Source organism: Myotis daubentonii, chromosome 4 (genome assembly GCF_963259705.1).
Source record: "Myotis daubentonii chromosome 4, mMyoDau2.1, whole genome shotgun sequence".
In the NCBI taxonomy this organism is placed as follows: Eukaryota; Metazoa; Chordata; class Mammalia; order Chiroptera; family Vespertilionidae; genus Myotis; species Myotis daubentonii.
The window spans coordinates 79,279,790-79,294,060 of record NC_081843.1 but is presented as its reverse complement, the minus strand read 5'-3'; the positions used below and the strand labels follow the sequence as shown (position 1 = coordinate 79,294,060).

Genomic DNA, 14,271 nt, shown 5'->3' with positions numbered 1-14,271 from the left:
AAAATTCAATTGTGTCTTTTGTTTTTATAGTATTCAAGAGGATAATGAAGCAAATATACTCAAACAAGTTCCAGTTCTAAAGAATCGATTTCAGAAACCAAAGCCAAATACAGGAAGAAGAACTGGAAGAAGAGACATTTCCTCAAAGGAAGAGGTGCCAGAGGAGATTGTTGTTTCTGGGAAAAAGACAGCAGCAAGACTAGACACCTCGCCAAAGGAGAAGGTACCAGTGGAGGCTAGCACTACAAAGGAAACTGAGTCAAAGTTAAAAGAAACTGGGAGAAGAGACATCTCTCTCAGGGAGAAGAAACCAGAAATGATTGACTTCACTGTGGAAACGGAGACAGATTTGAAAGAAACTGGAAGAGAGATTTCTCCAAGGGAGAAGATTCTAGAGGTGACTGGTGCCATTGAGGAAAGAGAGCCCGATTTAGAAGAAACAGAGAAGAGAGAAATATCCACACAGGAAAAGGGCCCAGAAGTCAACACTGTAGGGGAAGCGGAGGCAGGTTTGAAAGAACCTGGAAGGGAGATTTCTCCAAGGGAAGAGATACCAGAGGTGACTATGACTAATACCAATGCGGAAAGAGAGACCGACTTGGAAGAAACCAGGAGAAGAGAAATACCCACACAGGAAAAGGGCCCAGAGGTCTACACTGTAGGGGAAGAGGAGGCAGGTATGAAAGAACCTGGAAGGGAGATTTCTCCAAGGGAAGAGATACCAGAGGTAACTATGACTAATGTCACTGAGGAAAGAGAGATGGATTTAGAAGAAACTGAGAGAAGAGAAATATCCACACAGGAAAATGCCCCAGAGGTCTACACTGTAGGGGAAGTGGGGACAGATTTGAATGAAACTGGAATGGTGATTTCTCCAAGGGAGGAGATACCAGAGGTAACTATGACTAATGCCAATGAGGAAAGAGAGTCGGATTTGGAAGAAACAGAGAAAAGAGAAATATCCACACAGGAAAAGGCCCCAGAAGTCAACACTGTAGGGGAAGCAGAGGCAGGTTTGAAAGGACCTGGAAGGAAGATTTCTCTAAGGAAAGAGATACCGGAGGTTACTATGACTAATACCGCTGCGGAAAGAGAGACAGATTTGGAAGAAACCAGAAGAAGAGAAATACCTACACAGGAAAAGGCCCAAGAGGACAGAATTATAGAAGTGGAGGCAGATTTGAAAGAAATTGGAAAAGAAACTTTCTCAAAGGAAAAGGTATTAGTGGGGATCAGTGCCATAGGGAAAAGGGAGATTAACTTGAAAGAAACTGGAAAAAGAGACATTTCTCTGATGGAAAAGATGGCTGTCTTTAAGGTAACAGAGGCAGATTTGAAAGAAACTGGAAGACAAATTTCCTTGAGGAAAATTGGATCAGAAGAGATCAGTGCTACAGAAGAAATGGTGGCAGGTTTGGATAAAACTGAAAAAATAGGTATTTCTCTAAGGGAAAACGAACCAGAGGAGACTGGAACCTCACTACAAACTGAGACAGATTTAATGCAGAGCAGAAGTGCTGATTGCAGTGCTGTGCCTTCACTAAATATCAAAGTATGTACTTTTCTGTCCCTAAACATTTTTTATATTAAAAGAGAAACCTGTAAATTGACCGTCCCTCCGCTACGCTCACCAGCCAATCAGGAGTAAGTATGCACATTAACCTGACAAAGATGGGTTAATTTGCATACACAGGCGCCGGGCGGAGAGCAGAGCGGGAAAGCCGCCGGAGAGTAGAGAGGCTTGGGGAAATTGGCTCCCAAGCTGCCAGATGGAGAGCAGAGAGGGAGAGCTGGTGGCTTGGAGGACTTGGCAGAGTGGGAGGCCATGGGACGGAGACAGAGCAGGAAGGGAAAACCAAGATCACGGGGAGCAACAGGAATTCTGGGAATAGTAGTTTTGGTGGCAGCCCCAGGACCAGAAGCCCAGAGCACGGGGAGCACCAGGAATGCTGGGAATCGTAGTTCTGGTGGCAGACGGATCTCCTAGACCAGAGGTCCTCAAACTTTTTAAACGGGGCCAGTTCACTGTCCCTCAGACATTCCACACATGGGCACTGAGGGCCCAGGACGAGTCAGCTGCTAAGCAGGACAGGCAGCGGCGGCAAAAACACCCAGCGGGCCGGATAAATGTTTTCAGCGGGCTGCATGTGGCCCCGCAGGCTGTAGTTTGAGGACCCCTGTCCTAGACACTAGAGCAAAGTGAGCCTGGAGCAAGTTACTGCTGTGGTGGGGGATGGAGGGACAGCAAAGGTGAGAGACATAAGTAAAATCAGAGGGTCTAGGAAAAATTAAAGGGAAGATACCCTAAAATTTCCAGGAAATCTCCATCAATGAAAAAAAATGCCTCTATTATTCCTCTATTATTCTGGGAGCAACAAACCAAACTGAGTTGGGGTCTCAGACAATTCGCTCATATGATTGCAAAGACAGACAGAAACTCCCGGATTGGAGAGGGCTCCCAGATTGGAGAGGGTGCAGGTAGGGCTGAGGGACCGCCACACCCCCCAGTGCACGAATGTTGTGCACCAGGCCTCTAGTTTTTTTTTATAATGCTCTTTCAGAGAAACATAAATATAATTGCATTTCTGAGTCCAACAATGTTTAAAATTTCTAAAGCCTAAAAAGTCTTTCTTAGTCCTAAATTCTATGTTTTGGGACCTCGAAGAAAAAAAAGAATAATTAAATTTTTTTAATTGTGGAAAAGATACTATTCTTAATGTCAATTTGAAGTTACTCTTTTAGATAAAAAGAATAAATGAAATTGGAATTATTTCTTTTGACTATAAATGTATCAGCTTTTCTCTATTTTTCCTGTCCCACCCAATTTACTCCACTTTTAAAAGTTATTTTTATTAAAAGTTTTCAGTTATTTGAAGTTCATCCTATTCTGACATTTTCAAGGACTTTTTTTTTTAACGTACAGCAATGGCATTTGTGTCTTGGAAATATAAATATGCAATATGTAAAGAAGAGTTAACGGAATTTTGTGTTTTAACATTTGTAAATTTTGTTTTATTTAAAAATTAAAAAAATAAACTTCTGAATTTTTAAAGAAAAGTGTTTAGAATATAGTAGGATTTTTGTTTGAGATGCTCAAGGAATCTTGTATATGTGCTGATTTACTGTGACTATTCTTCCAGAACATTAGCAATGAAGTCCTATCTGTGGTGCATACACCTGTAGAGGAAAAGGGAAATTCTGAAAAGGAAGTGTCCAGCCAGTTGAGTCATTGGAAGACTTCTTTGAAGACTTCTGAACTTGCTAAAACAGAAGACCAGGGGACACCATGTGCAGATGTTCCAGAGCAATTTTCAGATATTAATTCAAGGTATAATTTTATAGGTCTGTGTGCTGTTAAAGAGCATATAAAGTTATATTTACAGTTTATGTTAATTAAGTAAGATTTCAAGACAATCTATAGCATAGTGTTAGAGAGTTTAAGCTAGGTTGGAGAAGAGTGGGAGAGAGGATTGAGGATATTCTGACAGTTGATTGTGAGAATTACTAACATACAGAGTTGTATATAATACATACTAAATAAATTATATGGGTGTGATAAACCTATATTTTCCTTGTGCAAAGATGATATAGTTCCTAGGCTTATATCTATTTGGGTTGTACCACTCATTTTTTCAGAAGCTACCAAATAGTCCAATTTGTTTTCTTGTTAAGAATCAGAATTAAATATTTACTGCCAATCTCTAAGGTTGTCCTAAGACTCCTCTCCCACTGCCCCTTCAGTTCATTCTAAAGTTTGATAATCCTTGTTCCAAAAGCAAATCTCTTCCTCAAGAACAGAAGCCATTTAAACCAGCACCTTTTATGAGAAGTCGATTCAAAAGACCAAAACCAAACTTATCAAGAGCAGCTTTAAAAAGAGAGACTATGGAAGCAGAAAAACATGTACCTGGGAAGAAATTGGAAGTGGATAAAATAGAGACTATTACGATACAACAGGATGGTGAACAAATGAACATTCTCCCTTCTCTATATGTGAGTGATATTTAAGATGGAGGTTCTTTTGTTTTAGTTAATAAAGTAAAACGCTTGGAATTGAAATTTCGCAAGTATTTCCTCATACAATTTTTACCATGTGTGATTTTGTTGTAGCTGTACTTAATGTGCCTCATTGTTCCACATGGTTTGTGTAAGAATCTCAGATCTCTGTGATGGGCAAGTATGTCATGGAACGAATTTAAGAAGCCTGGGCTGTATGTAGTTTAAGTTCTGACCTTTGTTTGCTGTGTGATTATAGCCAAATGATGAACCAGTTTCTTCATAGGGAAAATGGGAATGACAATTTTTTATTTCAGTCTGTTGTGAAGATGAAATAAAAAGTTAAGAGCTTGGCCCTGACCAGTGTGACTCAGTTTGTTGGAGCATTGTCCCTGAAAGGTCTCTTGTTTGATTCCTGGTCAGGGCACATACCCAGGTTGGGGCTTTGATCCAGTCGATGTTTCTCACATTGGTGTGTTTTTTTTTTCTTTTTCTCCTTTCTCTCTCTAAAATCAATTAAAAATACATATCCTTGGGTGAGGATTTAAAAAACAAAGAGCTTGATAAGAGTTAAAGGAGTTTATTTACTTGGTTCATAAATTTAAGATTATGTGATGTAGCATCAAAAACTTTGAAATGAGCCCGGCCATTATTACTCGGTGTTTGAGCATTGATCTAAGAACCAGAACGTTGTGTTTCAGTTCTCCGTGAGGGCACATGCTCGGGTGGCAGACTCGATCCCTAGTAGGGGTTGTGGCGGAGGCAGTAAATCGATGATTCTCTCTCATCAGGATGTTTCCATCTCTCTTCCTCTCCCTTCCTCTCTGAAATCAATAAAAATATATATAAAAAACTTTGAAATGAAATAACACTCATAAATTCTAAACATGTGAAGTACTTTTTTTGAATTAAAATTCTTATTTTGCATCTTAAAATAGCTTAGTTCTTATTATACTTGAGCATTTGTATTTTATTCTTCTAATCTTATATTTTAAAAGATAAATCACTTTTTATTGATTATAAAAATTCCAAATTGGAAAAAGTATAGAATCTAAATAGAGAAAGTCCCCTATAATGTTCCATCTGTCCTTGCCAAGTTAATCATGTAGCAATTTTGAATCTATCCACCGAGACTTTTTTTATTTAAGATTTTTAAATTGCTTTTTTAGAGCAAGGATAGGGAACCTTTTTTCTGCCAGGGGCCATTTGGATATTTATAACATCCTTCTTGGGCCATACAAAATTATCAACTTAAAAATTAGCCTGCAAACATTTAGTTAACTCAGGTTTAATGCTTTGTCAGGGCCAGACAAAATGGTTTTGCAGGCTTTACGTTCCCACCCCTGTTTTAGAGAGAGAGGAAGGGAGAGAAAGAGAGAAAGAAACATTGATGTGAGAGAAACATTGATTGGCTGCCTCTGGCATGCCCCACACCAAGGGATCGAGCATGCAATCTGGGCATGTGCCCTGACCAGGAATCGAACCAGCAACACCTTGGTGCATGGGTTGACGCCCAACCAACAAGCGACATCAGTCAGGGCAACACAGACTTTTCTAAGTATAGTTACATATTATATAAATAATAACGTGAGGGTATTTTCATTGTTTTACAAAAACGACATCATAGCTTGTCTGATTTTTTCCACTTACAATATTACGAACATCTCTCTTTTTTTTTAATCCTCACACGAGGATATGTTTTTATTGATGTTTTAGAGAGAGGAAGGGGAGAGAGACAGAGAGAGAGAGAGAGAGAGAGAGAGAGAGAGAGAGAGAGACAAAGAGAGACAAAGAGAGACAAAGAGAGAGAGAGAAACATAATTGGTTACCTCCCGTACACACCCGACGGGATTGAACCCGTAACCTAGGTATGTGCCCTTACTGGGAATTGAACCTGTAACCTTTTGCTGTATAGGATGACACTGCAACCTACTGAGCCACCCTGCCAGGGCTGTGAACATCTTTTTGGATCAGTATTTAGAAATTTTTAAATACGTTTTTATTGATTTTTAGAGAGGGAAGGAGGGAGGGAGGAAAGAAGAAAAGGAGAGAGGGAAAGAGAGAGAGAAACATTGAAGTACGAGAGGTATCGATTGGCTACCTCATGCACATACCCTGACTGGGGATCCAGCCTGCACCTGGCCTTGTACCCTGACCGGGAATTCAACCAGTGACCTTTCAGAGCATAGATGACGCTCAGCTGGCTGGAGCCACATCGGCCAGGGCAGTATTTAGAAATTTATCTTTTGAATAGCTCTATACTGTTTTATTATGAAGAAATTATAATTTATTTATTCAGTCTCCTAGTGATAGATTTGTGGTGTTTTCAATTTTTTATTTGTATTTTCTTTAGCGTAATGCCCTTTTTTTTTTCTCTCTTTTTTTTGGCAGCGGGACACACACAGAATAATATTGCTATAATAAATATCCTTTTATATAATTTTCTAGATACTTTTTGAATATTTTTATAAGATACATTTCTAGAAGGAGAATAGTTGGAAAATAAAATTTTTAATAGATCTGTCCCATTGTTCTCTACAAAGACTATACAAATTTATTATTCTAATAGTATATGAAAGTTCCTATTTCCCTATATTGTACCAACCCTCAATGAAATTTTTTTAATCTCTTTCTAGGATGCATCTTCCCTGATGACATCAAGAGAAAAAGACAAATCAGATCACAGGCAAGAGGAGGCTGGGATGTTACCATGTGAACTGACAGAAAAGAACCTTTCACCTTCAAGTTTTTGTGAATCTGAAGAGGCCTCTCAGTCTACACAAGCCCAGGAAAAGGAATTACTTATTTCTATGGGGTAAACAGTGATAGTCCTTTGAAAATCTAAAATAAGACAGAGTTCTTTCAAATACTTCTTTTTTTAAAATTAAGATGTATTAATGTATTTTAACAGTGAATATAAAGAATTTTGTATTTGATTTATTTTTATTCATATGGCAGACTGCCTGTAAAATTGAAAATCAGATTGAGTTCAACACCTTTTATGCTTGTCTGCTTATGTTCACTGTTCACTGCTTAAGATCTTACACAACACAATGCATTTAAGAAATATATGTGTATAAGGTATTATTTGTCTTTTAAAAAATTGTGGTAAAAGCCCTAGCAAGTTTGGCTCAGTGGATAGAGTGTTGGCCTGTAGACTGAAGGGTCCCGGGTTCGATTCCGGTCAGGGGCACATGCCTGGGTTGCGGGCTCAATCCCCAGTACAGGGCGTGCAGGAGGCAGCCAATCCTTGATTCTCTCTCATCATTGATGTTTCTATCTCTGTCTCCCTTTCCCTTCCTCTCTGAAATCAATAAAAATATATATTTTTAAAAATTGTGGTAAAATACATAGTAGATAATATTTAGCTTTTAACCATTTTTTAAAGTGTATAATCTAATGACATTAAGGACATTCACATTGTGCAACCATTGCCACCATCCATCTCTAGAACTTTATTCTCCCAACCTAAAAGTCTGTATTCATTAAACAATAACTCCCCTTTCCTCCCTTTCTCTAGTTCTTGGCATCCAGGATTGTACTTTCTTTCTATGAATATGAATATTGTAGGTACCTCATATAAATTCATAACCCTTTTTTTTTTTAATCCTCACCCAAGGATATTTTTCCATTGGTTTTTAGAGTGGAAGGAAGAGGGAGAGACAGAGAAACATCGATGTGAAAGAGACACATCGATTGGTTGCCTCCCACATGCAACTAGACCCAGGACTGGGGATCAAGCCTGCAGCCGAGGTACTAGTATGTGCCCTTGACCAGGTGGAATCAAACTCGGGACCCTTCAGTCCGCTGGCCAACGCTCTAACCATGGAGCAAACCAGCTAGGGCTCATTACCTTTTAATAATTGAAATAATATGTCCTTTTATAAAACAAGGTATATTTATAATCAGAAAGTAAATTGTTATTGAGAGGGTAATTTTATTAGAGGATACTCAAATTTTACATTTTTACAGTAGTTTTCATCTTTTTACAGTCAAGTTCCTCTATTTTTCTTTGCCCCTCTTTCTAGGACTCATAATAATATAAACACTTTTCAACAAGAAATAAAGGAAAGTATTATCCATCCTACTCGACCAGTTAGGGGCCGCCTTCAGAGACCTAGACCAGATATAAAAAAGGCTGGACAGAGGCAAATGGTAGAAAAAGGTGAAGCCAAAGGCATAGTTGAAGAAGAAAGGACAAAATTACAAAAAGATGAAACTAAAAAGAAATTCCTGAGTGTGGTGAGTTATTGTCATGTAATTGAGTTGAGCCTTTTAATGCAAATTAAAATATTAAATGATAGCTCAGTCTTGTCTTATGTAATTTGACACTTACTCTATTCAGTGATTACATAATCTATCTAGTTTTGTTTCAGATTTACCGTTCTGAATGTTAAAAAAAAGTAAATATAGGTTTATTTTTTCCTTACTAATGAACTATTCATTGTGAAAATTTTCAATAAATACAAAATAATTACCCCAAATCTGACCACATGAGATTACCACTAAAAAACTGTTGTTGTATCTTACCAGATGTATCCCAACGCATGCATATGTGAATACGTATGTAAATTTAAATACTCAAATGATTACATGCATGCTATTTTGTGACAACTGTTTTTCATTTAATATATTAACTGACTTTCTGTGTCAAGAATACAGGGATACATTATTTTTAACTGCTGCATAAACATTCTGCTCTTTGAATGATAGTTAAACCATCTCTTACTGATGATGGCTCTTGTGATATTAGAAGGAAATCTTAGTAGTGTAATGTCCGTTTCAACAGTTCTTGTTTTTCTGTTCTTTTCTCTGTCTGTTATAGTAAAAATCTAGATTTAAAGTGATTCTAATTTTTATTTGAACCTCCTGATTCTTTAAAAAAACCACAACATTAAATTTCTTTTGGGGGGGTTCATAACAGATGGTTATTGTACTTTTAAAAGCATCACTTAAACATATTACTGCAAAAATCTTTTAAGCTTTCTAAATTAGGCAACTATGTTTTGGGCAGCAAATCATGAACATATCTAGTTTGAGTTTTCATTTTAAAAAACTAAATGTCTATCTTAATGTTCAAAATAATTTAGAAAGCATATTCTGTTGTTTTTTAAAAAATACACAAGTTGGTTTTGTCATTTCAGCCAAATTATCAAATTGGAACTGAAGTTATATCCTCCAAAGTTTCTGAAGGAAGAATGTATGAAAATCAGAGTCACGTGGCTCTTCTAGAAAACCTTCATGTTAACAAAGTTGATGTTTTAGATAAAAAGATGAGGTGAGTGTGTCTTTAAATCAGAAAGCATCAAACTTTCCAAAGATAAAGGTTGGGTTTTTACATAATTAATTTTATATAACTTCACATCTTAAAAATTTATGAAAGTATAAAGTAATAATTATGAACTCGAATATATTTTTATTGATTTCAGAGAGGAAGGGAGAGAGAAAGGTAGAAACATCAATGATGAGAGAGAATCATTGATTGGCTGCCTCCTGCACGCCCTCCACTGAGAATCGAGCCCGCAACCCAGCCATGTGCCCTTGACTGGAATCGAACCTGGAATCCTTCAGTTCGCAGGCAGACGCTATATCCACTGAGCCAAACTGGCTAGGGCAGTGGTTGGCAAACCGCGGCTCGCGAGCCACATGCGGCTCTTTGGCCCCTTGAGTGTGGCCCTTCCACAAAATACCTGCTGGGGGGAGGGGCCACGGGATTTTGGTGGGGGGTGATTGGGACCCTGATAGGGCCATTTGACCACTGCAGTGCACGTCATAGCAATCGGTCGTTCTGTCGTTCCATTGTTCTGGTTGCTGGGCTTTTATATGTATAGATTATACTTAAGTTAGATATAATTTGTTTTCCCAAATGCATTAGTCTGCACTAGATGTATTAGTTAGCATCATAACCTTGTTAGAACTTCTGTGAACTTCCTTGGTGTTTCACTGACAGAAGAGCTTAGATAGATACATTTGAAAATGTAACTAAGTACTTTTTCTGGGTAATTTATTAGAAATATTACTTAAGAATAGTCTTTAATATAGATCATTTAGAGAACCAATGATAGGCACATATCCAGTTATTCTTATAAATATCCACATTTATATTAGTTTTAAGCTTTCTAATTCAGAATTCACATCTTTGCCAATTATTTCTTCCCAGGAAGCCTTAAGACTTGGGTTGCCTTGGAGGCTATGGCTACTCTATTAAATGTTTAAATCTTGTGTTTCTATGTTTTGGCAGATAAAATGGGTTTTATTGAGATTCTTATGACACTGACTATCAATAAACCTTTTTCTATGAGCTGATAGGCATGTGGAAGGAGAAGAGACTCTAGCTTTCAAGCCTGCTCGTGAACCAGTAGGACCATCTATGCTTGTTGTGACCACTGAACATTTGTTCATGCTTCAGAGCCCAGTTGAAGCATTTGTTTAAAGTGCTGTTATGAATTCCATCTTCAACTACTAGAATTTTTTTCCTAGTTATTACTCTGAAAATTTCTTAAAGTAGAATGAAACCACAAACCAGGATCAATGAAAGTAACAAAGATTAATATTATTGTAAAACTATTTCCCAGGCTATACAGAAAATGGATGTTATACTGTAAAAGCTTTTATGTTCTTCCTTTCATATTAGCATAGCGAATTTACATATAGTCCTTTGAACATAGGATTGGTTTGTGTAAAAAAATGTTTAACAGCTGGTACATTAAAAAAGAATTCTGGTTTTTGTTCTTCAAGATGATTTGTACTTCATTCTAGAAATGAACATAAAACTTATGTTTCTAGCCCAGCACAATTGATAAGAAGGCAGTTCCAAAACCCTGAGCAAAATTTGGGAAGAGCACATGATAATAAAGAGGAAAGAGTTATAGAAAAAGACAGAGCAGATCTGGGTGAGGCCTGGAAACCAGAAGATAATTTGCTGCAGCAAGGAGATTCTGACACCCAGCTCCTTCAGAAAGTAAGTTTGAAAATATATAATTTTTATCAGTGGGCTATGTTTTGTCAGGATCATGAAGAAAAACATTAAAAATATTTAATTTTGTATTGTCATTATTTTCTTGAAAATTGAGTGGCATTCTAATATTATAAAAACTTAGAAACCAGTCATAGGGTGTGTGTGTGCGTGTGTGCATGTGTGTGTGTGTGTGTGTGTGTGTGTGTGTGTCTAAGCAAGCTTGGGACTCTAGGTCAAACTACCAAATCAAATTGCCATAGAGATTGTTTTTGTGGTAATATTAGCTGTTTCTTCTTATATTGAAGGAAAAAGCTGAGCTTCTGACATCTCTGGAGGTTTCAGCAAGAAAAGATTGTGTAGGTTCCGAAGAGGCTAGTTTGGCCAAGAAAGATCTTCAGTCAGAAGTTGAACCATCAGGAAGTGTTGGACAGAAAACTGTAGGGGATAATTCTGTGTCTTCAGTTGTTGAAGAGCAGCATCTCAGTAAATTAGCAAGGTAAAATTTTACATGACTACTTTAAGCAGAAGAAATAAAAACTTATTCTTTATAGATGTCCTACCTTAATTTATTTTTTATGTATTTTTTAAAAATATATTTTATTGATTTTTTTCAGAGAGGAAGGGAGAGAAATAGAGAGTTAGAAACATCGATGAGAGAGAAACATCGATCAGCTGCCTCCTGCACATCTCCTACTGGGGATGTGCCCGCAACCAACGTACATGCCCTTGACCAGAATCGAACCTGGGACCTTTCAGTCCGCAGGCCGACGCTCTATCCACTGAGCCAAACTGGTTTCGGCTACCTTAATTTATTAATAGAGTAAAAGATGTCTTGTTAACAGAAGTGTAGATTGTTTTTTATCGACAGGTCTATTTTTCTTCCCTTTTGATTTTATTTACTGAATATTTACTTCCTTTGGATCTTTTTAGGAAGATTTTCTTTACCCTACATTTAAAATCTATGGTTATTAAGTATGGTAGATATGAGCAGAAGCCTGACCAAAGAGTAGTATGCAGTACCTAAATAATTAGAGTACTAATTCAAATAGGGGTACAAACACCGGTGAAGGGTACCCTCTTCCATCATTTTCAAGAAAAGTGGAAGGGAACTAAGTTCTTAAAACCAACATTGTTTTGATGGATATTTTGCATCCTCTTGTTTTCTTTTATCCTAATCTGTTTACCAAATAGGAATAACCAGTATCATTTTTTAACCTCCTATTCTGTATTTATTGGCCCATTGACTGTCATTCCTTTTTCCTCTGACAATTTCCAGTCTTGTGTTTTATCTCCACTTAAATAGCAAGGGGGAAAATAGCCCAGAAATAAAACTTACTATGAAAAATTTGTGGGTAGATAACTAAGACTTTTATTTATTTTTTAAGAATTGTATTTTTTATGTTTTTATATTCAGATAACTCTGAATGAGAAACTAATAGTAAGTTTCTTCTTTTCACAGTATAAGTTTTTGACAGAATGAGTGGTGGGAGTTTTCATTTTAAGGCTTGAGTTGGGATTTCAGTCTAAAAGTTTGGTTTTCCTTAAAATTATCCTGTGTGTGCAATGACTATGTTGTTATTTTGATTAAACCTCCAGCCATTCACAACTGTTAAAAGAATCAAATTACTCTAAAATTGCTCTCAATCAAAGAACAGCTGTCTCTTCTGCCTCTGGATATGAGATGGATCATACTGAAAGGAGAATGCATCGAAAGATCAAACCAACTGTGAACAAAGGGCGTGGATCAAAACGAATTCGGAGTAAGACTTCTAAGAAGGAACCTAGAGCTCCCAAGGCCATGCTGGTGACTCTTCGGGCTTCCCAGGAAGAGGATGAAGATGATGTTGAAGATTTTGAATCTGCCTATGAAGAAGAAAGCTATCATCTTGCTCCAGAAGAAATAAACAAAGCTCCAGTGTTTGTACCTGTTGGTCTCAGATCTCCTGAACCTGTTTCTACTCATATTGAGGAAACGATGGAAGAGGTAGTTTCTTTTTGAGGGCTTGGGACTTTATCTTACTTGTATTTTTCTCTTAGTGGATCATTTTTTCTTCTCTTAGTGAATATTAGGATTTGGAGAGTTCATTCTCTAAGTTACCTCTACCAAATGTAATTTTTATAGGCTTAGGCTGAGTTCTGGTTAGTAGAGAAGGTAGAAGAGACACATATCTGTATACTCTTAATTGTGGTAAAATACACATAACATAAAATTTACCATGTTAACCATTTTTGAGTCTATAGTTCAGTGGCATTAAGTATATTCATTGTGCTATACCATCATCACCATCCATCCCCAGAACATTTTTTATCTTGCAAAACTGTACAATAATTCCCCATTACCCTCTCTCCTTTAGGTTGTGCTAACCACCATTCCACTTTTGTCTTATGACTACTTTAGGTACCTTGTGTAGTATTTCTTGTACAGTATTTATCTTTTTTGTTAGTAGTTTCACTTAGCATAATGTTTTCAAGATTTATCTATGTTTGGTCATGTGCCAGAATGTCCTCCTTTTTAAAGGATGAATAATATTCCATTCCACGTTTTGTTTATCTATCTGTCAGTGGACAGTTGGGTTACTGCCATCTTTTGGATAAAATAAAGAATGCTGCTATGAACACGGGTATACAAATATCTCTTCTAACTCCTTTTAATTTTTTTGGGGAATATACCTAGAAGTGGAATTGCTGGATCGTATGGTACATTATAAATTTATTTTAATTTTTTTAAATGTTAAGTTTCACTGATTTTTTAAAAAATACGTTTTTATTGATTTTAGAGAGAGTGGTAGAGAGGAAGGTTGGGGTGGGGGAGAGAGAGGGGGGGAGAGAGAGAGAGGGAGAGGAAGAGGGAGGGAGGGAGAGAGAGAGAGAGAGAGAGAGAGAGAGAGAGAGAGAGAAAGAAATATAGAAATATCGATGAGAGAAACATCAATAGGCTGCCTCCTGTGCACCGATCACTGGGGATTAAACCCACAACCCGAACATATGCCCTGACCTGGAATCGAACCGGCAACCTCACAGTGCATGGGACGATGCTCAAACAACTGTGCCATACTGGCCAAGGCCCATTTAAACTTTTTTTTAGCAACCACCATACTGTTTTCCGTAACAGCTGCATCATTGTACATTCTCATCCATAGTGTACAAAGGTTCTAATTTCTTCACATCCTCACCAACACTTGTTATTTTCTTTTTCTTTCTTTCTTTCTTTTTTTTGGATACTTGCCATCCTAATGGATTGAGATGGAGGAATATACTACTTTAACTTACTTTATTATAAAAGCTCCTTACTCCTTTGCCTCTAGGTCTAGTATTTC

General features: G+C 37.3%; 1 protein-coding gene across 10 annotated transcripts in view; it reads left to right on the top strand.

Moving 5' to 3' along the window:
- BDP1 (B double prime 1, subunit of RNA polymerase III transcription initiation factor IIIB) overlaps positions 1-14,271 on the top strand; it is an 89,154-nt gene that overhangs the window by 50,451 nt on the left and 24,432 nt on the right. For 7 of the 10 annotated variants that reach the window (XM_059694382.1, XM_059694377.1, XM_059694380.1 and 4 more), the window contains 9 exons: positions 31-1,552; positions 3,141-3,328; positions 3,777-3,993; positions 6,633-6,811; positions 8,025-8,238; positions 9,141-9,274; positions 10,756-10,957; positions 11,260-11,450; positions 12,551-12,938. In XM_059694382.1, the coding sequence (XP_059550365.1) occupies positions 31-1,552; positions 3,141-3,328; positions 3,777-3,993; positions 6,633-6,811; positions 8,025-8,238; positions 9,141-9,274; positions 10,756-10,957; positions 11,260-11,450; positions 12,551-12,938 (3,235 nt within the window). The remainder of the gene's footprint in view (positions 1-30; positions 1,553-3,140; positions 3,329-3,776; positions 3,994-6,632; positions 6,812-8,024; positions 8,239-9,140; positions 9,275-10,755; positions 10,958-11,259; positions 11,451-12,550; positions 12,939-14,271) is intronic. The other 3 variants (XM_059694378.1, XM_059694379.1, XM_059694384.1) reach the window with 3 other exon arrangements.